The sequence below is a fragment of the Polyodon spathula genome, unplaced genomic scaffold (assembly GCF_017654505.1).
Source record: "Polyodon spathula isolate WHYD16114869_AA unplaced genomic scaffold, ASM1765450v1 scaffolds_764, whole genome shotgun sequence".
Lineage (NCBI taxonomy): Eukaryota > Metazoa > Chordata > Actinopteri > Acipenseriformes > Polyodontidae > Polyodon > Polyodon spathula.
Genome location: NW_024472252.1, coordinates 1,321,104 through 1,348,629, shown reverse-complemented (window position 1 = coordinate 1,348,629; position 27,526 = coordinate 1,321,104). Strand labels below are relative to the sequence as shown.

The 27,526-nt window shown below is 43.2% G+C and overlaps 1 protein-coding gene across 4 annotated transcripts; it reads right to left on the bottom strand.

Moving 5' to 3' along the window:
* Positions 1–812: 812 nt before the first annotated feature.
* Positions 813–21,677, bottom strand: hic1 (hypermethylated in cancer 1). Of its 4 annotated transcripts, none has more exons than XM_041241273.1 (2): positions 21,539–21,677; positions 813–9,296 (listed from the first exon to the last, which is right to left on the bottom strand). In XM_041241273.1, the coding sequence occupies exon 2, from the start codon at positions 9,277–9,279 to the stop codon at positions 7,105–7,107; it is 2,175 nt and encodes a 724-aa protein (XP_041097207.1). In that variant the 5' UTR covers positions 9,280–9,296; positions 21,539–21,677; the 3' UTR covers positions 813–7,104. The 4 variants fall into 4 exon arrangements, with proteins under 4 accessions (XP_041097207.1, XP_041097205.1, XP_041097206.1 ...); XM_041241271.1 differs by lacking the exon at positions 21,539–21,677 and adding an exon at positions 21,324–21,518; XM_041241272.1 differs by lacking the exon at positions 21,539–21,677 and adding an exon at positions 18,123–18,855.
* Between the last annotated feature and the right edge of the window lie 5,849 nt (positions 21,678–27,526).

Genomic DNA, 27,526 nt, shown 5'->3' with positions numbered 1-27,526 from the left:
GGTCATCATGCATTTGCATCTCCCATATCTCCCCCTGTAAAGACCAGAAGGTTTTTTTTTTTCTGTCCCAGTGCATGAAAGGGTTAAAGACGTTTCGCACCTGAAAGAAACAGAAAGACCAAAATGAACAATTCTGCCCCTGATCCCTGGACTAATGGGGACCCCCTGTGTAACACAGTCAATAGGATTCCAGTGACAGGCCAGCAAGCCATGTGCAGTCTTGGGTACTGTAATGATAGGCTGTTATCGTGCTTCTGTGAAAGTGACTACAACACCTGGTGTGCTTGTTTCCTTCCTCCACTGCAGACACACAGGAGTTCTGGTGCCATTCCCTTAAGGAAAGTCTTAAGAAAACCTCTCGGAATCGGATTCTGGTGCCATTCCCTTAAGAAAGTCTTAAGAAAACCTCTCGGAATTGGAAATAGTTGCACAGTATTGTCAGTAATCGAAGAAATGTCCAGCTTTTGTGATTTAAAAAAAAAAAAAAAAAAAAAACGTTTTATTGCTCATTTTTGGTGTTAAGTACAAAAATTACATTTTCATTCTGGCCTTTTTAAAATAAAATTTAAAAAAAAAAAACCAGCCCACGTTTTATCAAAACATAGAAAATAGAAGAAAAAAAGTCCCACAGTTTGACTTTTATACAAACAAAACACTGAAATATAAAACACTTAACATGCAATAAATACATTCATTATTTTATTAATGCAAATAAAAACAAATTTAACATTGAATTTTCTTTTTTAGAAAAATACTGTTTTTGGTGTTGTGTATTGCAATTTACATAAAAACTTTACAAGTTTATTAAAATAACAAAAACAAAACAACCACCTTACGGATGTGTTGGGTTATGAAAAAAATATTTAATGTGTAATTCTGTAAAAAAACACTAGCCGTCCGCTTAAATTCCAGTGCTTTTATTTCTGTTACTGTGCTGAAGCCAGCGTGAGGGGAGGAGAGAGGAGCCGAGAGTTTGAGGTCCCTCTATCGAGTTAGCACCTCTCAGAGTTTGGTTAATTATTTTTTATAATACAAAAAAAGGAAACGGCGTACTTCGTTTACGTGACTTTACAACACCCACAGTCACATTTAGCTTGTGAAGTGAAGCTATCAAGAAGAAGCTGCATCCAGCAGACAAAGATGTCAGCTTGTGCTGCGACCGTATCTGCATGTGTTTTGCATTGAGAGAGTCAGGCCTGCGCATGCCGTAGTCTCTTCTCTGTGTAGTCAAATAATAATTGTTACTCGAGCAACAGCCATCCCAGGAAATGTTCTTTTAAATATCTGTCTTTTATATCCTTAGAAATGCTCTAATTCGCTCCCCCAAGCTCCATGCTGTAGCTGCCAGTTACCCATGCCAAGCTACAGTACACACTGTCCGTATACTGGCAACCCAGCTCCATGCCCACTCCATAGGAGCAACAGAGAGAGCTTGTGAAAACACTGCTGTCACTCTCTGCCTGCCCGACCCCATGTCCTTGCAGAGACGGCCCTGCCAGTTTGCCATGCTGTGACTGCCAGGGGAAGGTGGCCCTGCCTAAGGGTGGAGATGTTGGCATGCAGGTCACTCAGTGCTGCTCTGGTAGGCCTGCACATACACCGCCTCGATTTCAAATCGGAAATCTTTTTAAAGGCAGTTTTAAGCATGAAAAACTTGGCTGAAATTGTTTCCACAGGTTCCTCTAGTCTAGCATGGGTAGCCATTAAAAAAGGGCCAGCTGCCCATAATAAAATAATAGCATTACTCCTTAATCTGCATTTGTAGTTTAACAATCTGGTAAAGACTGTTGCACTGTTTCATCCAAGCAAACACCCCCAATTAGCGTCTCTTCACGTTATTGAATGTGTTTTCTTTGGCTCTGGCAGCACCAGGGCAGTAACCCCTCCCCTGTGCCCGACACAGCTGCTGCTGCCGCAGACCGGAGCCTGGAGACTGGGGGCTGCATCTCAGTGCACAGCCGTGCTCTCTGTCCTGCATTCCTGCGCGCAACACAGGAAACAACCTCAGCCAAGATGGAACAAGACAGGAAGTCTTGGCTCTGCTTTGGAGGTCGCATAGAAGGCAGGCTGGCCTAGAGCTCTCAAGAGAAGGGAGGCAGCATGGGTAGGGATGAGCAACTGGGAGAGGGGGTGCAGTGTGCCCTAGTGGTTAGAACAGAGGGGCTGGATAAGTGGCCTAGTGGTTAAAACTAGGAGGGAGAAAAGCCGTCTGGCCTAGTGGTTAGAGCTGGGGATGGGCTAGGAGAGAAACTAAGGCCTAGTGGTTATAACTGAGGGACTGGGAAGATATGTGGCCTAGTGGTTGCAGCTGGTGGTACTGGAAACTAGTGGTTTGTCCTAACAGACTAGGAAGGGAGGGAGGGAGGGAGGGAGGGAGCTGAAGCAATTTAAAGCAGAGGGACTGGGAGGCCGGAAATTCTTCAATACTGAAACACAGAACTGCATTTTTTTGAGTAAATATTTCACAGCTGGATATAATAAAGATCCTTAAGCAGCAGTGATCCTGCTCGCACCCTCTTGCCCCACAGTAACAGAAACAGGAACAGCTGGACGGGGTATCTTGCACTGTAGTAGCTGACTGCTGCTTTGGTCCACAGCGCAGACTGGTGCACAGTCCTACCCCAATCACAGATTGGACCTTTTTAGCAGATTGATTTTTTTTTTTTTTTAATAATAATACAAATCCCTGCAAAAGGAAAACGTGATTAAAACATTCATTTGTTTTCTTTTCTTTTCTTTAGTGGCAAGTTGCATTTCATGCTAGAATACTGCCTTATTTAACAATTGTTTGTTTGTTTGTTTTTTCATTTTGTACAAAACTGGATTTGGTTTCTGCTATTAAGGAGACGTTTATTAAGGCAAAGTCAACTCAGCACAGATTTCATACTGTTGCATTTGAATGTATTTTTCTTACGAAAGTTCTTGCTGTCTTTCACCAACGTGGCATCTGTCTTCCAAGTGTTCCCTTCCCAGCACTGCCGGACCACGAAACGGCACTGTATTCCCAGGCTTTGTGAATCGCAGTGAAAATGAATAGCTGCAATAGAGGCATTTCATTTAGCAGTGGGCCGTCCTGTCATAGCATCTGATATTTTGCTAAACAGCTTCTTTGTAAATATTTTGTTCTTTTTTTTTTTAATCTAACACACCTTGTTTATTTATTTTTGACTACAACCATCTATAACTGTCTCTCCAGACCTACAGCGCATCCTAAAGCTTGCTGCCCCAATCCCAGCCCCCTGAACCTGCTGTAGAGTGAGAGCAGTGCCTGAAGCAAGCAGGGGCACAATGACTGGAAATCAATCCGAAATGAATCCCACAGGCAAAGGTGGCTAGGAACTCGGCAAGGCTATTTACAAAACTTGACACAATTTTTTTGATTTTTTTCAAATAGAAAAAAAAAAAAAAAAAAAAAACTCCAAAAGCAAACATTGTTGCGATTTAGTGAATGGAGCGGGGTCTCACTCCCATTGTCAGACAATGAGAGCAGCGCCCCTGCTGTGCACCCTGTTTATTCAATTGAGAAGAGAAACCCTGAGCACTTCCTGCCTGCCCCACACATGAGAGAGAGAGAGAGAGATGCAGTGGGAAATCGGTCCGTTTCAACATGCAACCTTTCACACGCAGTGCTGCAGCTCTGCTTCTTGGGCTGATTTGCACATGCCGCTGGAGGCTTTGTAAAATATCAAATATCGAGGGCAGTGAAGTTGAGAAGAGTCCTTGCACACTAAAGTATAAAAAACTAAAAATTAATCAAAACTTCCCAATCGTGAATTAACCACTAAGTGGTTCCCACAGTTTAAAATGGTTGCGGTTAATATCTTGAAGCAAGTTCTGAGATCTAATTTAATACATTTCTCTTCCAACTCGACATTAAGTCCCCCATCTGACTCGCACTTCTCTGAAATCCTATCCTGGGGCACTTTCACTCCTTTGCAACAATCAGATTCTATACCGACAGTCTGGCGGAAGCTGAAAAGTCAGATCTTTTATAAAAATAAAAATAAACTTTTTAAAGGGAAAAAGCAGCGCAAACATTTCTGCCTGCTTTCCAGTAAGCGGGTGTAAAACTAGCAGAAACAGTTTTGGAAGACACTTTTAGAAGTGCTTAACAACTTAGGAAATGCAGTAATTCGCAGAACCACCCAAATTAATGTTTTCGGTAACTGTACTGTGAACCTGAATGCTCTCCTTGAATTGTCACAATCTGACACCGTGCCCAAGGGTACAAAACAGGTGCCCAAGCCTGATCCACTTGGTGGAGAATTCCAGTCCAGGTTTCTGCTCCAACTAGACCTTTAAACTATACTATTCAGCGCAGAGAATCTTTAGGTGGGGTTTGGGCATGCAGCCCTCATTAAGAATTTGGAAAAGAGCATGGCTAGAATCCCTTTGCTAACCATGCCCTTGGCTGTTTTCAATCCATTCCAGATAAAGTCTCTCCTGCACAGCCTACACATCGGCTGTAGATTGTCAGGGTGGATTGTCTTGCTGTTTACAGCATGCACGATAAAGCAGAACCTCTGAACAATTAGAACCTCCGAACTCTCCAAAGTCAGGCACAATATTCTCTTGCATTACCACAGTGTAAAGATGCAGTCGCTCGTCAAGCACAATGGAAAGCAATGCAGATTGAAAATGCATTCTGTATTCAGGGGGGCTGTTTGGAGCACACCCCTGAGGAGCAGTTCTGTCCTAGACTGACTACACAGCAGCTCTGAGCATCTTCACCAGGCTCTATCCATCTAAATGCCTTTATACCACATGTATCTACCTCTGTCTCTACCCGTGTGTTCTCGTCCATCTCTCACCCCTTCCCCCTCAGCCATGGAAACCGCTGTCCGCGCATATCGAACCCTGAGCTGTCCTGGCATTGGCTATTAGTGTCATACACAACGTCCCTGCTAGATAAAGAACCGTTTTCAGTTTTGGTCGTTCACGTTTTTTAAAAGTTAAAAGCATGTGAGAAAACGTGACTTGTTAAAAATGTTAACATTTAAACAGCTGAAAGCTGCTATCTAAATACAATACTGCACACTTTCTGTGAACACTTATTGTAGGCACAAACTCACCAATGAACATTTAATCTCGATGAAGCTGACTTTGCCTTAATAGAATAAAACCAACAACAAACAAAACAATCTGTAGCTTCAAAGCACATTTCAAGAAAAGTCATGAAAGGAGGGGTTTCTCTAGTTTTTAAAGCATCTGTGAGCTGAACACAGGTTATCAGGACAGCTGCTCCACACGAGAATGGGGTACAGGAGACCTCAAAATGGGGGGGGGGGGGTGAAGCCCACATCGTCCTCCCTCCGCTCCACTCGGTCCTGCCCTTAAGACTTTGGCTTGATTCCCTTATTTTTAATTATTATTATTATTAGCTTTGGATCCCATTTTAGAAAGAAAAAAATAAAAAATGAAGTCTTCAGTCCTGAGGTATTAATCAGTTTCACTTTTTTGTTTTTCTTTTGCAATTTTGCAAACTATATATGTTTCATTATTATCATTAAATTAAAAAGCAAACATCGATATGCTACTGAGGTTGCTGGATTCCCTTTAGCACAGACACCACCTCCCAGTCCCTGCTCTGTACATGTGAATCAAGGGTATCTAACTTATTAAATAACACAATAACTTTTTTTCTTGGGTGCCGGGACCCAGAAAGGCTGCATAACCCCTTCCACCCAGGCTAATGCAGAATCGAGGACCGTGAACAGGCGCTCCTGATTGAAGACGCGTTGTATGGCCAGCTGGAGAGCTGGAGCTCAGCCTTGTCAAACACGTGGAACGAGTGAAGAGAGTGATCCCCTCCCCCAGCCCTTGGGATTCAGAGAGAAAGGTCCAATGAGTTCTTTAAATCCTCGACACGGGGCCCGCATGTGCAGAATACTGCACGGCTCTCACAGTAACACAGCGCTTAACAACTGGAGCCAGACATGTGCCAGCAGAAGCAAACACAAACAACACACATAAACAGGGTGGCCAGAAAGTAAGTTTAACAATCAATGACGTGGTGCTTTGATGCGGTAAACTTACTTTCCAATCACCCTGGTTATAATTGTTCTAGTTTGTTTTGCATTTGGTTTGTTTTGATATGGAACTAAAATAACTCAAAACAAGTATCCTTGTAGGGGCAGGAAAAAAAAGGAGATTTCGTTTTGAAGGAGCTCTTCCTGCTCCAAAGGGTTTATTTCTAGACAGTGCTGTGTACTCTACGCTAGATTTGATCAGTTATTTTACTTTTCGTTACTGCGAAAAGTTTAGAATCGTCTGTCTGAAGCCTCTGCTTCGTTAAACTTTGGAACAACTTTGGGGGAGATCGGGTCTGGTCAGTGATTCTCTGCAGCTCAGGGGAGTAAGGAATCCAGGACCTCATTAAAATGTAGTTAACACTGTTTAAAATGTCATTACTGACACTGCAATTACACATTACTAACTGCACTCAAAATGCATCGGAAGCAGGTGAAAGTAATGCGCACCACTGTTTGTGACAGTTAACCCCAAACCAGCATCAAGTTTGCATGAATGCACGAGTGACGTGAGCAAGTGAGGCGTGTCAGCTGATTACTGCACAGGGGTTCAAGGGTTTGGTAGGTATCTGGGTGTTGGTTCACATGTAATTGCATTGTCATTAATGAGATTAAAAAAAATAAAATAAATGAACAATCCCAGCTTCTTTCACTGACTCTATAATCCTGAAGGCTTTTCATCAGCATCACTGACCTTTTCTTCCAAATAAGCAGAGAGTGCAAGTTCTCGAGAGCCTTGAGGAGAGGCGATGTGCTTTTCGGTTTTGTCTTTGATATATGTATATATATACAGTATATAGTTAAGATATTGAATACACAGGTTTAAGGAGACTGCAATGTCTTTTTGTTTTGGCTTCAGTTTTTTTTTTTTTGGCTCGTTAGCTCGTGAACAGTCGAGATACAAAATACTGCTCTGTGGGTTCGTCATCCTTCTAAAACATAAATAGCACAGTGAGCCGCGAAGGCACTAGGGAAGGTAAAAGTTGTTTTAAATCTTATTAAGATTCAGCTTTGGCTTCGGGTTATAAAGCGCTCACCAGCTGTCTTTGATTGCGGAGCTGCTGGTTTTGGTTTTTTAACTCGGTGTGAACCTGTCGATCGCCCGCAGCTCCCCTCCGGAGAGATGGGAGGTCTGGCTCAGGACCTCCGAGGGCTTTTCGTGGCCGAGGCCCAGGTGGGAGACTGCGAACTTGCTGAGCGGGTAGAGACTCTCCATGGCTTTAGAGTCGTTGAGCAGGTGCTGGGAGGCGTGGACCAGGATTTCCGAGGCCCTCTCCTGCTTCAGCCCCAGGGGGTCAACGTACTTGCTGAGCGGGTAGATGCCTTCCATGAACTCCGTCTTGGTCTTGCCATCGAGCCCCACGCCTCCTCCCCCAGCGCTGTGCATCTTCATGTGGCTGATGAGGTTCCTCTGCTGGGCGAATTTGCCTCCGCAGACCTGGCACTCGTAGGGCTTCTCTCCGGAGTGGATGCGCATGTGCTCCGTGAGGCGGTACTGCCGCGTGAAGCGCATGCCGCAGGAGTCGCAGGCAAAGGGCTTGAGGCCCAGGTGGCTGCGCATGTGGCGCGTCATGGTGCCTCGTTGCGTAAACTTCTTGCCGCAGATGCTGCACGGGTAGGGCCGGGTGAGCCAGTGCGTCTTCTCGTGCTGCCGCAGCGTGGCCGGGTCCTTGTAGGACTTCTCGCAGCTGGCGCAGCGGTACGGGCGGATCATCTCCCCCGGCAGGCCCGGGCTGGGTTTGTCCAGGTAGCCGCCTGCCAGGCTGTTGCTGGCGCCAACACCCCCCAGCTCCCCGCCCGAGTCCTTGCTGTACAGCTCCTCCTCAGTGTGGGCCTCCACGTGGGCGTTGAGCTGCTCCGAGCTGGGGAAGCCCTTACCGCAGGGGATGCACACGTACAGGTTGTCCCCGAAGGATTCCGGCTCATAGGCCAGGTGGAAGCGGTCCGCATTCCCCGGGGGGGAGGGTCCGTCGCTGCTGCCTGTCTCCTCACTCGTCCCGCTCTTGTCGTCCTCTGCGTCGCACCCCAGGGAGGCCGGGTAGCGGCCCCCTACCGGGGCATGCTGGGAAGGGAGTGAGCCCTCGGATTTCTTGTCCTCAGATCCCCCTATTGCGTTTTGGGGGTCCTTCTCTCGCTCACAGTCCTCCTCATCCTCGGGGTACCCCGAAAGCTGCTCATGCTTCATCCAGCGGTAAACCCCACCCCCTCTCTCAGGAGCTTCCTGCCCTGGCTCAGGCAGTCCGTGAGGGTCAGATCCAGGACTGGGGGTGCTCCCTAAGGGTTCCTGATTGTGGGGGTGCGGCTGGGGGGTCAGGGAGGAGGAGGGGTGGGGGTGGCCTAGCTGAGACAAAGGGTTGTCGTCTGTCTCCATGCCGTTGTGGAAGTGCTGGCTCTGCTCTTTGCTGGTATAGTGGCCGCCGTTGGTGTCAAGCAGAGTTGGGAGAGGGCTCTCGCGGCCGGAGCCTAACTGCTGGGGGTCGACCCTGTTCTCGTGGCCACCGTCTTGGTGGTTGTGATGGTGGTGGTGATGGTGGTGGGGGAGGTGGTGATGGGAAGAGGGCTGGGACTGAGAGCTTGGGCTCTTTTTGGTCAAGTCCAGGCCGTATATCGGCGAGCAGTCCCTCTCGGAGAGCCGGATCCCTTGCTGGTGCTGGTAGACGTGATTGCCCTGAGGGGAGGGGGCGTAAAGCTCCCCTGTGTGAGTGGTCAAGGGGTGAGGGAGCATGGCTTCGACAGGAGGCATTTTAAGGGGGTTCCTTGGTGGGTCCCCTGCCCCGGAGAAGCAGGACTGGATGACGGGGGTGGAGGTCCGAACCCCGCCGCCCCCCCGTGTCATTTTCCCGTACAGGGAGAAGGTGCGGAGGTGTCCATACTTTCCATTGCGCTTCTGCTTCTTCTTGCACAGAGCCACCAGGTCCAGGAGCTGCAGGTAGCTGGCCGCTGCCAGCACCGCCCCCAGGTTCTGCTCGGTGGCCTGGTCCCCCTCGTTCAGCCGGCCGGTGTAGATGTAATCCAGGATGATGCGGAATATCCCGGGGCTCACCATCTCATGGTCCAGGTTGATGAGGTTGTCGTGGACCACCAGGGACTTCAGGTAGATGCTGCTGGCGGCCAGGATATTCTTGTGAGCCCGGAAGAGGGCGTTCTGCACCACGATGATGACATCGCACAGGAAGCCTTTAGTCCGCTGGTTGTTGAGTTGTAGGAGCAGGTGTCTAGCATGACTCGGGACCTCCATAGCATCCAGCATTGTCTTCAGCCCTCCACCTGTCCGCAACAAGACAAAAACAACAACACAAGCAATTCAAACATTCATTTTCAACCTGATTAAGACATTTCCTGCAGACAGACATTTAGGACTTCTGCCTACTTCAGTGTAGTATGCTCCCCCTTGAAAGTGTGAACACCCTTGAAAAGTTGATGTCTACCTCAAGGGTTCAGTCCTGGTTAAATAAATACATCTCAATTTGAAATTTGCTAGGCGGAAAGCACTTGGGCTCCTAGAGCCACACTAATATGGGTTACAAAATTACAGTTTACAGAAATTAGCCCGTTTTCTCACACTTTTGCAGTTAGATTAGCAGAGAAACCAGCTAGTGTTTTGCAACACAATTAAACCAAGCAGAAAAAGGCAAACAATGGAAATACAGAAGTGCACAGCACAAGACCAAAATGTCAAATTCTCAACGGATTGGCGCTATTGCAGACAATCAAAGAGGCCAAGGACTGGATAGGCAAGGAGAGACCCTGTCACCCCAAGAAATGTGCTCCCTCCTGTCCAGGCAGGCAGTCTGGAGGAAGACTAAGACTGTGCTTTCTCAGTCTCCAGTGCTGTCAATCTAGTAACTTTAAAACAATGACAAACCCAGCTAGCTAGGCCAGATCCTCTCTGCAGAGAAAGTTCTTTTGATTTTTCAAATGCAGTTCTTAATAACAGAACCTGGACTAAATATAGCAGCGTTTTACATGCAACTGTATCGCCCAACTCAAAGTGTAGTGATGAACAGGTGACAATTTCATATGAGAAAAAAGGGCAGTACAGGGAAATCCCGGTTTATCTAACTCCCGCAGTTCTTTGCATTTTGTGACGGCACTTTTGCATTTATACAATTATGGTCCAATGGAAAAAAAAAATTAAAAATAAGCCATTGTGGCGCCATTTGCTTTGTAATTCTTGGCGGACATTTTTTATGCACGCTTTCTTATTGAATGTGGCATAACATATTTATTTATTTATTTATGCTTTAAATAAATAAATAAATTCATAAATTCTTTAAAAAAAAGCCTGTTCCTTGCTCGGATTTCGTATGTAGTTTACAGGCTGCCCCACGGGACGGTCTAGATTGACACCGCGTTGTAAACGGAAGGCTCGGTACAAAATTCTATCTTGCAGTTATTGGAACATCTAACATGCAACAGAAGAGCGGGGCAGCGGCACTGTGGAGTGAGCGCTATATTACAGCACAGGGCTGTAAAAACACACATCTCTACAGTACCCCTAAAGCATTTATTTTGCATTTAATCCTGCAGCATGTTTATATTCCCGGTTCTGTTCATGCTTCCCCCCCTCCCGACTATTACTGACTTCGAATAACAAGCTGGTTGTGCTAAATGCTGTCCTTGTTGCAGCTGCAGTGCACCCACAGATAGCTTTACAAACAATGGTATTCTAGCCTCATTCAGCGAGCAAATGTTTCTGAAAAAGTTATAGAATTTTGTTGGTATCTTCGAGTTTTCAGTCAATACCGTAAACATTATGAAAGTTTAGAAATAATTTTTAAAAAATCAAATGTTTTAGAATAAAACTTAAACTGTAGTCCAGTGTACAAACATTTTAAACATTTTAGTTTTACTGTTGGTATTTTTTTGCAAAACATTCACGAGACAGATTGTGGACTGTGGTTGAATTACCATCAATCTGACATCAAAAGCTCCAGTCAACTAGAGATCAAGCAAATACAACTTTTTTGGTCATATTTCACGATTATTAAAAGCTAAGGAAGGTTTCAGATAGCATGCTTACTTCAAAACAGGACTAAGAAAAACAAAAGTGTAAATAATTTAAACAAATATTCTTTCACTTTGAATCAGTAAAGAAATCTCTCAGGAGCCCATCAAAGTGCCATCAGAGCAGAGCAGAGTAACAGGACTGCACGGTACAATGCGTACCGGTTTATTTAAGATCTCCTTTACGCAGGTGTTGCTGATGCGCCCGGTATCTCTTTGATGCTGTTGTAAATGTTATCAGCGCGAATGCTAATCATGGTCTCGTTTGCATCCTGAATGCATTTCAAGCAGTGTCGGTTCCAAATTGTGAACGCCTGTTTGATCCCAGCACAACTGAAAACAAAGCTTTGTGAATTAAGCCCGCAGTCCACTGAGAGAGAAGCTGGGAGCACACATTCACCTAGTGAGTGCCCGGATCAGACTCCACTGTCAGTGTCCATACACAAGGAAAAGGCGCTCCCACGGTGCAGCCTGAGTGCTCTAGACACAAATAAATTAAAAGCTGCTCACCTACGCATTCACACAACCAGGGCAGTTTCCTTCCCAGCATTTTAACCACCTTTTACATGACTTGAGACATGCACAAACGAAACTGCTGACGCGCCGACTCCTCTCTGCTTTACCGGTTTAGAGCCACGTATAAAACAATTTCAAGGTTTAAAACACGGTAGAAACGATTGTTTCATTGCTTTACACCTAGTCAATCCATAATGCAGCCCGAAAGTATCATTTAAAATAAATAAATAAATAAAATACAGTCTTCTTAAATACAGAATATGTCTGTTTAATATTTTGGACACCTAACTAATCACACTACCCACTGTGTTGCTGCTTTACTGTAAAAAAATAAATACAAAATAAAGTGACACTGACATAAAACTAGAATTAGGAAATATTTTAAATTAAAGAAGTAATTAAAACACTGCTTGAGCTATTCCACCAGCCAGACAAAATTCGAGAAATGCCTTATAATATAACATTTAAGATGGTTCTAATAGGTGCACGCATGTATGCACACTAGGAAAGCATGCATCTCAACTGAAGCACAAAAAAAAAAAAAAAAAAAAAAGGTTTGAAAAATCTGCAGATTTGCAAAAGTTGATCCTGACCTGCACCTGCAGAGCACGCGAGGAGCCCACGTGGACAAGCACACACCTGGACCAGCTCGAGCTCCCCTACTCAACGGTCACTCGTCTAACAGCATCGCAACGGGCGCGAAATTAACGGTAAGTTTACTGCGCTGATAATTAAAGTAATTAACAAGCGTAATTAAACAACAAAGGTACCGTAATAACAGTTAATTATTAACGACACCAACCAACCGCCAGGTCGTCTGTCTTGAGATAGTTTACACAAGACTCAACGTGTTATTCATTTGTAAAGATGAATTCGTGGTAGCTGTAAACTTCATTTACAGAGCAGATTAATGGACCATAAAAAAGGGAAAATAAGTTATCGGGTTGAGCTACTGGTAACAGCATTCACTTAAAAAAAAAGTCATGTTCTTTAAAAAAAAAAAAAAAAAAAAACATTTAAAAATATTTAATTACTATTAATTAAAAAAAAAAAAAAAAAACGCCTACATATATCACCTGTGTATTTTATACTAACTAGTATTAACACAAAAGCTTGTCTTATGAATTGAGAAATCCAGTAATAGATTTTACACACACACACTCACATACAGGCATGCACGCAGTGAATCTGTAATGAAACTCGGCGTTTCTATTAACCTGTGCGAGTGTGCGATCCCTGAGCAGCTCGTTTGCAGAGGCAGCTGCGGCTCTTGGAGACTGCCCCTCAGCACACTGGGGTCCCCCTCACTGACGCGCCCTGCTGCCGGGGTGCAGCGCTCTGCCTCTCCCGCTGCTGTTTAGTCTCAGACCCTATGACCAGATTTGATGTCAATGCCAGCACTTATATTTCATCTTCTATTTGTGACTGGGGGGGGGGGGGGGGGGGGGTTCTGCGAGGCCCTCTGGGCACTTAATAATAATAATAATAATAATAAAAAAAACATGACATCACTTTTTTTGGCTTCTACCTAGTACCTTTTATCAGATAAAGATTTATCAGATAAAAAACACGCACCTGGGCTACTGAATACAGAACTCCGGATCTCCAGCAGGCAACTACACTTTACTACTTTACTTACTATATATATATATATACTGTATTTAATTAACAGCTTTTAAAATATCAATATTATTAATTTTTTTCAATTTTTACAAATTCTTTTCTTCAATGTTTTGTGTGTGTGTGTGTGTGTGTGTGTGTGTGTGTGTGCGTGTACACAGACCTCGCTGCTCGCTTGCACACAGTATTAAATCACTTGACAGCCTCAATCCTCAGCTCACGTTGCTAATCTGAGACGCTGAAAGTTGTGAATCGCGTTGCCTTCGTGAGATTCGTGAGCTCGACGAGCTGAGATTCTCCAGCACTCTGTTTTTGTGCAGAGCCGCTCCTGCAATTTCGGTTTTGAAAGCAGCTATGTGATGTGCTTGAAATGCACACACACACACACACACACACACACACACACACACACACACACACACACACACACACACACACGTTTCAAAAGCCATCCAGAAATGACCCATTTTCTGTATTCGCGTGTGTGATATTGATTAAATGCACACTGACAAAACAGTGTATTTCATGTACCCTCTGTGTACAGTCAAATACTTTTTGTGGGGGAACCAATTAGGCAAACTGACATCTTGCCACAGTGATTCTTTCAATTATTATCGAAACATTCTTCTTTAATTTAATTAATTGGGCAGTAAAATAACAGAATAATTTACAATTTAATTAATGCTTGGATTGTTGTTTTTTTGTTTTTTGTACCAGTAAGTGAAAGTTAAAATCGCCCAATATATATATATATATATATATATATATATATATATATATATATATATATATATATAAAATCTCAAATCCTTCTTGCAGAGCGACATGTTAACCCCGTTACTAAAGTTGTTTAAATGGCGCTTGCAGTACGATATTGTCAGTCATTTGAAAGATTCATATCATTATTATCGATACCGGGCTTTGGAGTGAAGGAGGAGGAAGTGGCAGACACGGCTTCAATGTCGTGCTGTTTATTCTCTCTGCATGCACCTCTCTTCAGAGGCGTCCAGCGAGATCAAGCTCTAGTCCCGTTACTTCACCAGTATGTATGTGTGAGGGGGGGCTGGGGGGTGTGGTTGTTTAGCCTCAGTGATTAATACACCTCACTCAAGCAGAGCACTGTAGGATTGCAGCATAGTGAGAGCAGCTTCCATTTGCTACAGATAAGAGTATGACTGTGAATCACTCCTAGACCCCGCTAAACTATCGCATCACCAACATCTGATAATGCCGTGTTTGCATAAAAGAGTTATCTTTTAAGAAAAACAAATATTCATTTTTTTAATCATTCCGATTGATTTATTTATATTTATTTATTTATTTATTTTCCCTCCCCTTGGTCTTGGTTTTATATCAACTATACATTCAATCCGCATGTGTCAGAAACTTAAACAAGGTATATATATATATATATATATATATATATATATATATATATATATATATACGGGGGGGGGGGGGGGGGCGACTATTTCAGTGAAGAATTTAAAAAGAATATTCTGCACAGCCTGCTGCGCGTGCCCCCGCTATTTAGAAGCAAGTGCGGATTTACATTCTCAATAAAAGCAGCTGTAAACAGGAAGCGCCAATTACAGGAGTGTTAGAGCAGAGAGAGTAGCTATCGCTGGTACTATTACACTGGGTGCATTCCTCTGCTGTGCTCTCGCTGAAGAGCAGGCCCTGTGTCTCTGTGAGCCTTGTATTTCACACGCCACACGCTGAGGAGGAGGGGGGGGGGGGTGCAGCTTCAAACTAATTTCTCAGTAAATATAGGGGGGGAGTCTTCATTTAATAAATAATAGTGTTTATAATGATACTACACCACGAGGCCCACTCGGGGCAGCTGCAGAAGCAACAGTGCTGCAATTCTGAGCTCTGCGATTTGCCAGCCACAAAATATATTAAACACATGTGTGTGTATTTCACTTTGGAGAGGGAGATTAGGGGTGAAATCTTGGATCTGTAAATCAGCTACAAAGAAAAAAGACGTGCCAGCTGACCTATTGTGTTTTGTTTTTGTCTCCCAGCTCCAGTGTGAAAGTAAGTTGTGTGTTTTAAACGCACAGTGCTGTTTGAATCACAAAGATTGTAACTACGCTGTATGCAATATTACCGAGTCACGTGGGTAATTTTGCGTGTTTTTAGACCACATCTAAAACACGTTTTCCTGTTAAATCTAAAGCAAGGCTTGTTTTATAAGGTGTTATGCTTTGTGCGCTTCTGTTTAGGCGCGTCTGTTCACACTATGCCCACCATACCCAACACTTAAGGGGTTTTTTTTTGAGCTTGCATGTAGCTTTGCAAAAGAAAATTTAAAAAAAAAACTTGTGTATTAAAAGAACATGTTTTCCCACAAACCGGGCACAATTATGAATTAATGGGAAATTATCACCCGGAAAACTGAGCGACTCTAGCCGCTCATCTACAGCATGTTATACAGAACATCTTGATATTTTGTGAATGGGATATATAAAAAGGCATTTGAGCATGAAACCCTGTTTAATGAAAACCACTCGGGCTTCTGACAATAAGGGACGGGTGTGTGTGTGTGTGTGTGTGATGATGTACATTTTAATATGCTTGGAATCATATTTCTTTAAGTTGTATATGTTTGTTTTAGACGTGACTGGAACTAAAACGGTTTATGCCTTTTTTTTTTTTCCAAGCAAGGTTTTTAAAAAAAAATCGCATAGTCCCGTTAAGCTTTTTTTTTCTTCAGAAAAAACCCGTTCAGTTATGCTTGCGTGCACCGTTTCTGTCTACACGCACATCCAAGACATTCTTTTACTCTTCTTTCAGTGCAAAAAGCAAGCAGCTGATGGCTGTGTCCGCACCACACACACGCTCGCACACACGTTATGTTGTTTTGAGGCGCTGAAGGGTGAACGGCTCTGGCACTGGTTTGCTTTGCACGAACTGAGCTGTAAGAAGTTACCGAGAGAGCTTCCAGCACAGACTCTACGCCGTGCGCTTCTCCTACCTCCAGACCCCTGGATTTCCATTCATGAATCGAGCTGGTGGAATGTGCGCGGAGCCAGCAGCTTTACTTTACTTTCTTGACTGCACATGATGCCTACATTCAGTCAGAACGACTGCAGAAAATAAGTGCACCTCTGCAGCCTAAGAAACATGAATCTGAAAGCTGATTTTTTTTTTTTTTTTGCTTGCTTTAGACTTGAGAGAGAGACTTTGCTGAACTACTAATAATATAAAACTGCTCTGAGCAGTGATAAATTGCCATGTATCTTTTTTTTTATAACAGCTCATTAAAAATGTTACTGCTCCCACATTAATCTTTTTAACATCATATTTACATCAAGTGTGCGTTTTTATATTATTTTAAAAACACAATTAACTTAATATAATTATTTAAAACTGAATGTAATATAATTTGACAGTTGCCTTCTGTCAAACCATCAAGTCGTGATAGGAATTTCCAAAACTCAGTGCATTTGTAGTTTGCAAAAAATAAAAATAAAAAAAAAACATTCTACTTCATTCTAGTAAAATAAATACAACATTACATTCGGGGGGGCATTACAATCTTATACTTAAGAATATATATATATATATATATATATATATATATATATATATATATATATATATATATATATATATATATATTTTTTTTTTTTTTTTTTTTTTTTTTTAATAATTTGGTCCCTATTTCATCGAGTTTATGGTTTTCCGTCGGTTTTGCAGTTGTCGTTTGTTAAGATAACACAGCCGCATAATTCTGACTGGAGTATGAAACACGACTACCTTCCTCATGCAAGTATATTTGTAAAGAAACTGAATTTAGTTTAGTGTAACATTTTTTTTTACAGTCAGATCGAAGTGGTTGTGTTCACTGTCGTCGCTTCGCAAAGCCAGTTTCCTCCTATATTGGTTCCCCGCACTGAGAAACGTGACAGCTGCCAGTAACAAGACACAAAGTAGACAATTCTGTGAGTCGATACGCAACAATAAATGCAAGTTGAGCTATACGGTTAGATCACTTTTTGTTTGCATGTCCCTCGTTGCATACTTGTCTTTTCTTGTCCCCTCGGCTGTGCACGTTTGGTTTCGCAACAGAAACTCACACCCTGAGGCTTTTGAGTAAAAAAAAAAAAATAAAAATAAGAACGTCAGCAACTATAAAACCCAAACTAAACAACTGAACCCCCGACACTGCCCCGTCCAGATGTGACAATCCCAACAAGCAACTGCCCCACGCAAGACACGGCTCAGAAACGACCCCCAAGCATTTAAAACCATGCCATATCGACTAACACTGTGACCCATGATAGCTAAACTGCCACCAAATACACTACTCCATTGAGATTGAAAAAACAACAAAAACGAAATAAAATCAAGCAAGGCCACGCAGACTTCAAATGTGTCATCACATAGTGTACAGCACTGCATCCTTCTGTTTACTGCTTCAACACACTGACTATCTCCTCTGCAACAATATCTATATATTACATGCGATAAAGCGATGACACACACACACACACACACACACACACACACACACACACAAAACGAAAAATTAAATGAATATTGTGTAGCATTGCATGACACTTAGAAGTGTCTCATTGCACAGGGCAATTTCAGAGCTACACGGCGGAGTGTAGATCTGCTGCGTTTAATATAGAAAAAGGCAAAACGGCAGATTACCCAACCTCACCAGCTTATTAACGAAAGAAAAAAAAAAGTGCAATACAAAAACTGTACAACTTAACGCAATAAACAGAAATAAAGACTTTCTTTGAAAAAAAAAAAAGGTTTTAAGATGATATAATACATACCCTCAATAAATAAAAAAAGTTGCTGAACGCTCCGTGCATTATTATTTATTTTTCATTTGGTATGTATTGTTGGTGTTATTGTTGTTGCGAGTGCTGCTGGTGTTAATAATGTACAGAACTCTATATAGAGTCATATTATATATATTAACCTTACCTGGATGCCCAGCGTCTTCTGCCATCCGCTTTAGGTCTGGCTGAATGATCATCTCAGAAGTGTTCTGGAGTCATTTCTGACGTATCAACTTCGAACTGCCAGCCTCCCAACAATCCATGCCAGCGTTTCTCAGTCTCTCGCCAACTCGTTTTATTATTAATTGCTATGGGTTTCTTTTACTCTCTCTCTCCCTTCCCTCTCCCCTCTCTCTCTCTCTCGCTCTCTCTCTTTCTCGCCCCCTCCTGAAAAATACGTGCTGAGTCTAGCATCAGTTCCCTTTATTATTATTTTTTTATTTTAGTAATTTCCTCGGCTATTTTTGTATCGCAGCAATAACGCGCACGGAGATAAAGCGCTCTCTATGCGGTGTTTTTAGCGCCCCATGTGATGTCAGTCTATATTAAAACTAAAAGGTAAAACCGAGGGCAGGAACTTCGAGTGACCCCAACTTGAACCTTGCACACATCACAGCCTCATCTTAAAGAGACAGAGGCCATGTTTTATATATTACACGTCACTGCGCAGTTTGCATGCCTCTCCAATTTGTGTAGGGAAACTGTTCTGCTCAAGCAGGGCGCAGAGTCCTCCGCGGCCCTGCAAGCTTGTAAAGCACCCGCTGGCCTCCGGGAGATTTTTCTTCTGTAGCTTGTATCGAAATTCACATTTTGAGCGTCAGCACATTAGAAATGTCGTTTTTCTGCTATTTTTTCAATCAGTGTTTATTTTATCTAGTAACTACACTAGACACTGTTCATAAGTTTGCGTGTGTATATATATATATATATATATTATATATATATATATATAATATAGATATAAATATCTATATTTGCATCTATATATATTGCCTACAAACGCTACTATATATAAAGATCTTGCTTCATAGCTGGATGTTTGCGTGATTTTTACACGTGTTTCACCTCTGGTATATACGGGATTTGCTTCAATGAGACGCCATTATTTTAATCTCTCGCCATTGTTTGATGGCATATCAGGAAAGTGTGTAACAAATCATCTATTGCTTCCCGGACGAGAGGACTGCCTGTCTGTCCACTGTTCCTAAATCATCTCGATTATTACAGCGGAGAAGCAGACAAACAGCGCCCGCTAATGCTGCAATAAAACCTCTGATTTACGAGTGAGGGCTTATTAATTCTGACAGCGAGGTGACACCCATCTCAACAGCACGATGTGTGTTCTAGATTCATTCCGAGAGAACAATACAGGTTCCATCGAACTTTCTATCTACATATAAACCTACTATTAATTTGAATGTCTTAGTTAGTCTATTTGTCAGCCCTTCTAAAGACTAAGAAGGAACTCCATAATTCACTTTGTGTTTGTAATCAATAATTATGAAAGCGCCTTTCAAAGCAATATGTGCCTATAATAATGCTCCTGTTTTGTCCACAGGGAAACTGTCAGGGAGAAATGTATAAAGGGATGTTAAAAGCAACGCACACACAGATTGTCTACCGTCCTTGCTGGAACACAACTTGTGTTAATTTGGCATTTTAGACTAGTAAATACAGAGCGCCATCCTAATATTCTCTATTGGAGTCACAACCAACCTTTCCCCCAAACCTGACCTGCAAGAATAAACACAGCCTGCAAGTACTGTAATTGAAAGCTGTCGATTGTCTTAGTTTCAAGACCCGTATAAAAGTAGGTTACTATGAGTATACACGTTCGCCAACGGAAACCGCTCTTCGGTTCACCTTGCAGCGGCAGACACAGCGAGCAGAAAGCAAAACGAGGCGAGAGGGGAACATGAACCGACTGGAATCGCGTTTACAATCATCTAGATAAAACCTGGTTGCTTTCTGCGCTGCACACGTGCCTCTTTAACTGCTCCCAGTGCGTGTGTTAAGATCTTCACCCAGATTTGTGTTCACACCTTTTTCTTTCACACGCTGACAGCCTTCTTGCTACAGTCCTGTTGAATAGTTACACTAATGTATGGTATGGGCCTGTCTTATAGGAATGGGCTCCCCGCTGCATTCGCCTTTATTTCAATTACTATTGCTAGACCCGAAGAAGAGGGAAGCCCACACGCTGTGGACCTCTTCAGGTACTGGGGGTAGACTCTTATCTGTTTGCACTGCCAGGTTATAGATCCATCTATTTACCTTGTAAAATATATATATATATCCTTAAATTACAAAACAAAACAAACACACAAATAAATACATAATTAAATAAATAGCCTATATTATTTCTTGTATAATATATCGCGTTATTAGAAGTTATATTAATCGTATTTACTAAAATGTAAAGCGGGGCGTGATTTGATTGTAACTTAGGGAGTGGAGTACACAGGAGAGAAAAAATAACTCGCCTCAAAACACGCTTTTTTAAAAGAGGTAGAACGACGAGCCTAAACACGCCTGGTCTACGATGACGTTATTTCAGTGTGCAGGTGCCGCTGGTCTCTCGCTGTTTTGCTGGCTTTTCTCCGTTTATTTTACTCTTTGTTTCCCCTCTATCTTCGTTCTGTTTGTGTCGCCTGCGCTGCAGCGACACGGTGACACAAAGGTGCGACTAACCAGTGCAAAACCAGAGTCCCGGTGTCACTCAAAAAGCGTTCACTCCGCCAAACCCGACCTCGGCTCCCCTCCTGTCTGAGAATGCCGCGGTGTAGGCAGAGAGGACTGTACAATCACATAAACAGAACAGGCGTTTCCAGGAATAGATTTGCATTTCTACTACGAACTGCAGAAACGCGTCACACGGGCATTCCGAGATTTTACATCACCGTGCAGCGCGCCTCGCTTCTCCAAATGCTGTAACCTTTATTTGTTTTTCGTTTTTTTTTGGTAGATACCGAAACGTGATGAGATATACATCCTGCATACTCACAAAGTTATCAGATAATACACCGTGGGATATATTACTGGCAAAATAGTTTATTTTTGTTTAAAATAATATTTTTAAACCTGTTTTCACGTCGCCTTTTCTCTTTCTAGTTTACAGACTTATGATTTTTGATATCGTTACTCTTAATTATTGGAATTGAATAAAAACAACCTCGCAGTATCTGTTTTCATCTTAATTGGATACAGAATAAATGCTGTTGTTTATTTTTTCCCACGTCACTCGCTCGAAGTTCCAGCTCAATTCGATGTGTCTGTTTTCTTAAGATCAATTCGATGTGTCTGTTTTCTTAAGATCAATTCGATGTGTCTGTTTTCTTAAGCTCACCAGTGGAGTCTGAGTGATACGTTGATAGCAGACAGACGCGCTTTCCAGGTGCAATGTGAGAACTCGAGGCAGCTTCGTTTCCCTTGACGCGAACGTCGTCCAAACGCGCTCTTGACGCTGCCAGAATTGGACCGCACATACTTTACAGAAGTAGTTCTGTAGCCTGTAGGTACCAGTTCTCCAGAATCACCAAGCGACAGTTCTTCCAAACCCACCTGGGAGTCATGTCTGAGTCCCTGCTCCGGTTGTAGGTGCTCTTCCCTCGGCTTTACCGTCCAGATTTCACCGGTCCTTTGCTTTCCTTGGTTGCTCCTGGATCTCAGCCTTCCTTTCTCTTTTCCCCAGCACTCATTCCTGATGTGCAGACCTTGCAAACCTCACTTGACTCATGTATTCCTGTATGGCACAAACCGGGGGGCATGGCGCACATTGCGCAGCGACACCGCCACCTAGCGGATCCCAGCTTGTCTGCCACGAAACTACAAGTAGACAAGGTCGAACCGTCCCAGAACGGTTCAAGTGTTCTGCACAATTCTAGAACGGGTTGCGTATGCATCCTGAACAATTCTAGAACGTGTTAAATTCCAGAACGTGTTAGAATGTGCGCACAGCACGATACATTCTACATTTTCTTTTTTTATGTATAAATGTATCTGTCTAAACGTAGAACACTACGACTACAACTACTACTACAAACAATAATAAAATGGTCGAGAGTAAACCTGTAGTTTAAACCTATATGTTTTCAAAAGGGAAGGTGGCTTCTCTGTTTCCAATCTACTGATCTGTACCACGAGCACTAATGATGGGAGAGATAGGCGCCCAGCTCAATTAAGAGCAATAAAACGTGCCATTAAGCAAACGCGAACAGTAATAGAATGCAACACAGTCTTTATTGTTCTTACTCAGATATCGGACACAAAACGGTATTAATAGACAGTAGATCCAAATTATTATTATTATTATTATTATTATTATTATTATTATTATTATTATTATTATTATTTAGTAAATATTATAAATATTAGCACGTTCAAACGAACCTGACTGTATTTTAATTCAGTGTTTAAACTGTACACTATACGGGACCCTTCCCTAGGTAATAGCCGGGTTTAGCCATGGGGTAACAAACGACCTATTTTCTAAATGTCGCGTCCTAACTGCACACATTGTGATGCACCTTTATCAAATCTGTAACCTTGGATCAAGCGCCTGAAATTCAGGCAATCAAACAAATTCGTTTGAGTGAATGGAGCAAGCTGTTAATGTTGTGTTTGATATAGTTTTCTAGGGCTGCTTAGATTATAAGTGGAATCCAAACGAGGTCAGTATTGTTTCTTTATTACACTTTACACACACAGCAATTAACAGCAATATCGGTGTTCTGTGTTTCAATCGCATTAAATCATCACATACTGCACAATGCCAGCCTAATAATAATAATAATAATAATAATAATAATAATAATAATAATAATAATAAATAATAATAATAATAACGTTGCAAGTTGCATTGTAGTGTTACAACACCACACATCCGTTGCTTTCATTTCTTGACGCAGTTGGTAGCTGTAAAGCAAACTGTTTAAGAGTTAAATATCTTGCATCTTGTATGCAGCACGTTATAATCACGCTGTAGTATTTATGTGCTTTACACTATGCGTCTAAGCATAGTCTAAAACGATACAAAATAAACACTAAAATGTGTTTACATGCGTTCCATAAGATGCTGAATTCTTAACAAGTGTGCGTTATGTTTCCAGTACCAGCAGTGTAGCAGCACTGTGCCGCATACAGGCACGCCGAGACTAATATGTTCATCAGTTTGTAGGAATTAATACCCTTGTGCGTGCATCTTACACGGTGTGTTTATTTCCCGTTTGGAAACAGTCAAGTTCGTTTGATTATTATTCTGTTTAAATGTATTGGATTTTGTCTGCTTTTTAAATTGAATGTATTTTTTTAAAAATATATATTTCTACGTTATGCAATAAACTGCTCTACAGGAATGCAGTTTATAATATTAAAGTTTTTTAAACGATTTGATTGATCTCCTATACGAATTATATTTAATTATTCATATTCTGAATGCCATACTTTTTGCAAATGAGTTAAACGAAAAAAAAAAAAAAAATTCTGTATGAAGAAAAATAATAAGAATAATATTTGAGTAAAACACCCTGCATTCAGGTTGACCGGCGCTGGCCTCCCCACGGAGAGTGTGGGAGTCCGGCACGGCGCTGTGTCAGTCAGTCGCTAAGGAACAAACTGGGGATTGCTCACCTAGAAACATCCACTCCATTAACTCGGCGGTCTTTTCGACTCAGCTTGACCTCGGTCCAGCACCACGTCTCAAAAACAAACGTTCCCGAGGTCTTGTTCTGTAAAACATTGAAATATAATGTCTTTCATCACTCATAAATATTTCCAGCTGGCTTTCACTTCCCCGTTTCTCACAGTTTTAATGTGTTATTTTAACCCCCGACCACCAGAGTGGTAAAGGCAGAACTCGTGTACCAGAAGTAGCATAGGGAACGAGGTAAACGGTGCGCTGTGTAACGGGTCAAGAAGCCTCAGTTCTACTTACTTCAAGTTCCTGCTTTACAGGTCTCGATGTCTCGCCTAGCCTCTCTGCGTATCGGTGCAGTGTAGGCTACATCACATTCAAACTCTGTCTTGTACCAATCTAGTCTGAACGGACGCTTATGGTAACAAATTGATTTCCAAAACACGTTTTACATCACTCCTGATTATTTAAATGTCCACCCGCTACAGTCCTAATAACTCGCGCAATTACAGAATTTACTCGAGAGCGTTTTTCCTCGCATGGTTGGAATGAGCTGGGCCCTTGCACCTGTCTGCAATCAGTGACCACTCTCTGCTGTTCGCCATTACAATCAAATTTTGCCTGCCCTGCTCCCTGGATTGAAAATGTGCAGTTCTAAATATTGCATGTTTATGAGCGCAAGCTTTCACAGTGTGCTGCTTGCAGAGTTTGTATAGACGCACAGGTAACCCTAACCCTTTGTTTTTTTAATCATTGCTGGTGGTGATCCATAAATTCAGCCGCTTGGAAAAACTTGGGAACCATTGGCCTCAAGTCCTGTCTTATATCTGCTACCTCCAGAAGATGGGGGGCAGCTAATTACAAAGATAAATGTGCCAAGGGCAAGCGTGCCTGCGCTACCTTAAGGAATCCTGTAGCTTTCGCGTTGACAACATACCATGTTTTATGGCTCTTCTGACAATTCTGTGCTCTGAGAAAAGACATAAATCTCAATCTTGATGTAATGCAGGGCTGGTACACACTTGCCCCACTGGCATTGCTCCTACGAGAAGGGTGCGATTCTCACAAGCACAAGTGGACATGTCAGTTACATGCCCTTTCAACAATACTCCTTTAAAAGCTGTTTTTCTGCTTTCTGGTGTATACTATGACCATTATAATCCTTTCTACATTACAAATGAAAGAACACATGAGGTGGATGATCAGGGAGGGCTCATCTTGCCTCATATCGAAGGCTTAAAAGTGGACCTCATGGAAGTGGGCAGTAGTTTTTTCAATCCTCATGGAAACTCTGCATTGCAAATGCTTAGTTGCGCTCGTCAGGGGTTAAGGCTTGGGTCCCAGGTGGGAGCTGGTGTTAAGGCTGCCAGGTGGGCTGGCTGACCGAGCCTAGCCCCAGTCTGGGACACACATGGCAAGCCAATCCTTTCCCATTAGCTGCAGGAGCGAGTGCTATTCCCCAGGCTCCCTGCATTCCACCCCCATACAGAGGTACACATGGCAGAGATGGAAAGAGCTGCCTTTTCTCCCTCTCAGTCACTTCTCCGGCTTGACTTTTTCTGAAAACCATATGCTGTGACATCACATGGACAGGAAGCAGGGCGAGAGAGGCTGCCATGTTCTTATAGTGATGGCAGCAAACAGATGCGTGCTTGGCCAACTACCCCAAGCGGGAGGGGAGGGGGGGAGGGGGGGGGGGGGGGATTGGGAGGGATCGGGCCCCCCTGGGTGGGGGGGGTGAAGGGGGGGGGGGGGGATCAGGGGGGGGGGGGGGGGGGGGGAGGGGGGGCAGGGGGGGAGGGTCACTCCCACCTGGATAGCAGCGAGTGCAGAGGTGGGCAGCTCGTACAACAGCAATATATTGATTATAACTCTATCAGCTTTAGCCATTAGGGCCAGACCTGGCCATACAATTCCCTCATCAGTACCCACAAGACCAGAGTCAGTTTTAACCACTAGGGCAACACTACTTCCCAGTCCCTCATGCCTAACCACTGAACCACACAGCCTCCCACCTCTTTCCTCAGCTCAGAATGAAAATATCTATCTATCAATCAATCAATCATATTTATTTAATAACTGATTTATGGTAAAACAGAAAAAAAAACATCAGGCCAGGCCTCCCATCTAGGAAACACCCTGACCTCTCTCATTCTTGGGGATTAGTTATAATCTGTAAACCAGCCCCTCAGTTTGCCTGCCTGCATGCCCCCCTGTCCTCCTCCACTCTCACTTGCTGAACTCATCAGCTCTATTGGGCGGTCTCACCGCCCCCTTCTCTCCCTCTCTTTGAATCTGCTTTAATTTTCCCTCCTGACCGAGAAAGCTTCCTGATTAATCGCAGAGGAGCAGCGTGCCAGCCCAGCTAGCAGTGGATTCCAGGGAAAGGCAGCTGTGGTTTGGAATGGTTCGGGCCCTTGCCACTCGCTCCCTGTCTCCTTCCGAGGACCTCCAGCTTGGCAGAGCCCCAGGAAAGATTTGAGAGGGGAGGGGAGGCGGGGGGCACTGGGGAACAGGCCCGGGTTCAATCAGAGGTGCTGCCAGAGGTCCTGTTGAGCAGACTGCAGGGACTTCAAAAGAAGCAGGAAAGGGGCGCCCAGACTTTCCTCCCAAATAAAAAGTGTAGAGCTATCAGCCAAAACTTACCCAGCAACTTCATTTTAAATTAAATTCACAATTCATATGCAGAGCACCAAGTGTTGATCCTCCCTGTGAAAGTTAGTGTGAAGTCATAAAAAATAGTTTTAAATATCTGGTTTGAACTGTACTTTTTAGCACAGGCCCAGTTGAGCGTTTCTGTTATATGAAGTGGAAGTAACCCTGAATCTGCATGTTGCGCCCCCGTGTCACACACTGATACACATGCATGCATTTGGCAGTCTGCCTCTGATTTTACAATGTAAGAATTACTCTTCAAAATGTTTCAATATGAAATGTTGTACTCAATATTATTTGACATGCTTGTATTGTGCCCTTTGGGAACATTCATTTGGTATGAGTGGATTCTCCCAGAACAGTCAAAACGCAGTGCTTGAAACAACCAAGCATTAAGAATAAGTGTGGGGTTCCAAGCCATTTAATAACCTGACAAACAAGCCCCAAGGGACGCACAGAAGAAATGTGTCATCAGATCCTTTGTTTTTTCTTTCTTTTCTGCATGCTCCCAAACTCTACAACAACACTCCGTTCACGAGCTGGCAAGATTTTAATCCATGGGTCCCAACCTAGTGCAAGAAGAGGGCCACGCTGGAGTTAGGGGCTTTTAAAATTATGCAGAGTACAAAAACTTTAGTTTTTTAAGAACTACTTCTACATTATGTAACACTGTAGCCTGCAGAAAGGACGGTCTCAGACCGCTAGGAGCTTGTCTGAATGTTGTGTAATCTATATTAGGGGGGGGGGGGGGGGGGGGGGGGGGGGGGGGGGGGGGACCTCCATTATAAGACTCACAAAGTTACATTTGAAAGAAACAATTTATTTCGATGGTATTGATACCCTAAATGAAGCTTTCCTTGCGGCTCTTGAACGGACCACCTCAGAAGCAGCTTTAAAAATGAAGGAGAGTTAAGCAGCAGCAGATCCGTGTGCATTCATTCTGCTGAGCCAGTCGTTTCTCTTTCTGATCCGAGAACCCCTGCTCCGTTCCATCAGCGCAGCTTTATTACTCATCGCTGGGCCTGTGAACTTTTGACCCTGGTGCCACCCAGACTGGCTCAGGGATCTGGAGATGCGGGCCGTGCCAAACCCGGAGTGCCACATCTGCTATCCATAAAAGCAGGCAGAACTCTCACCCACCACATCAGCACTCTACCCAACGGAAAAAAAATATTTTACCCATTAGAACTCCAAACCCTGCTTAATGTGGCAAACGGGAACCTCAGGCATTCCAAGTCCCAGGCTGTGTTAACCCCTTCCCT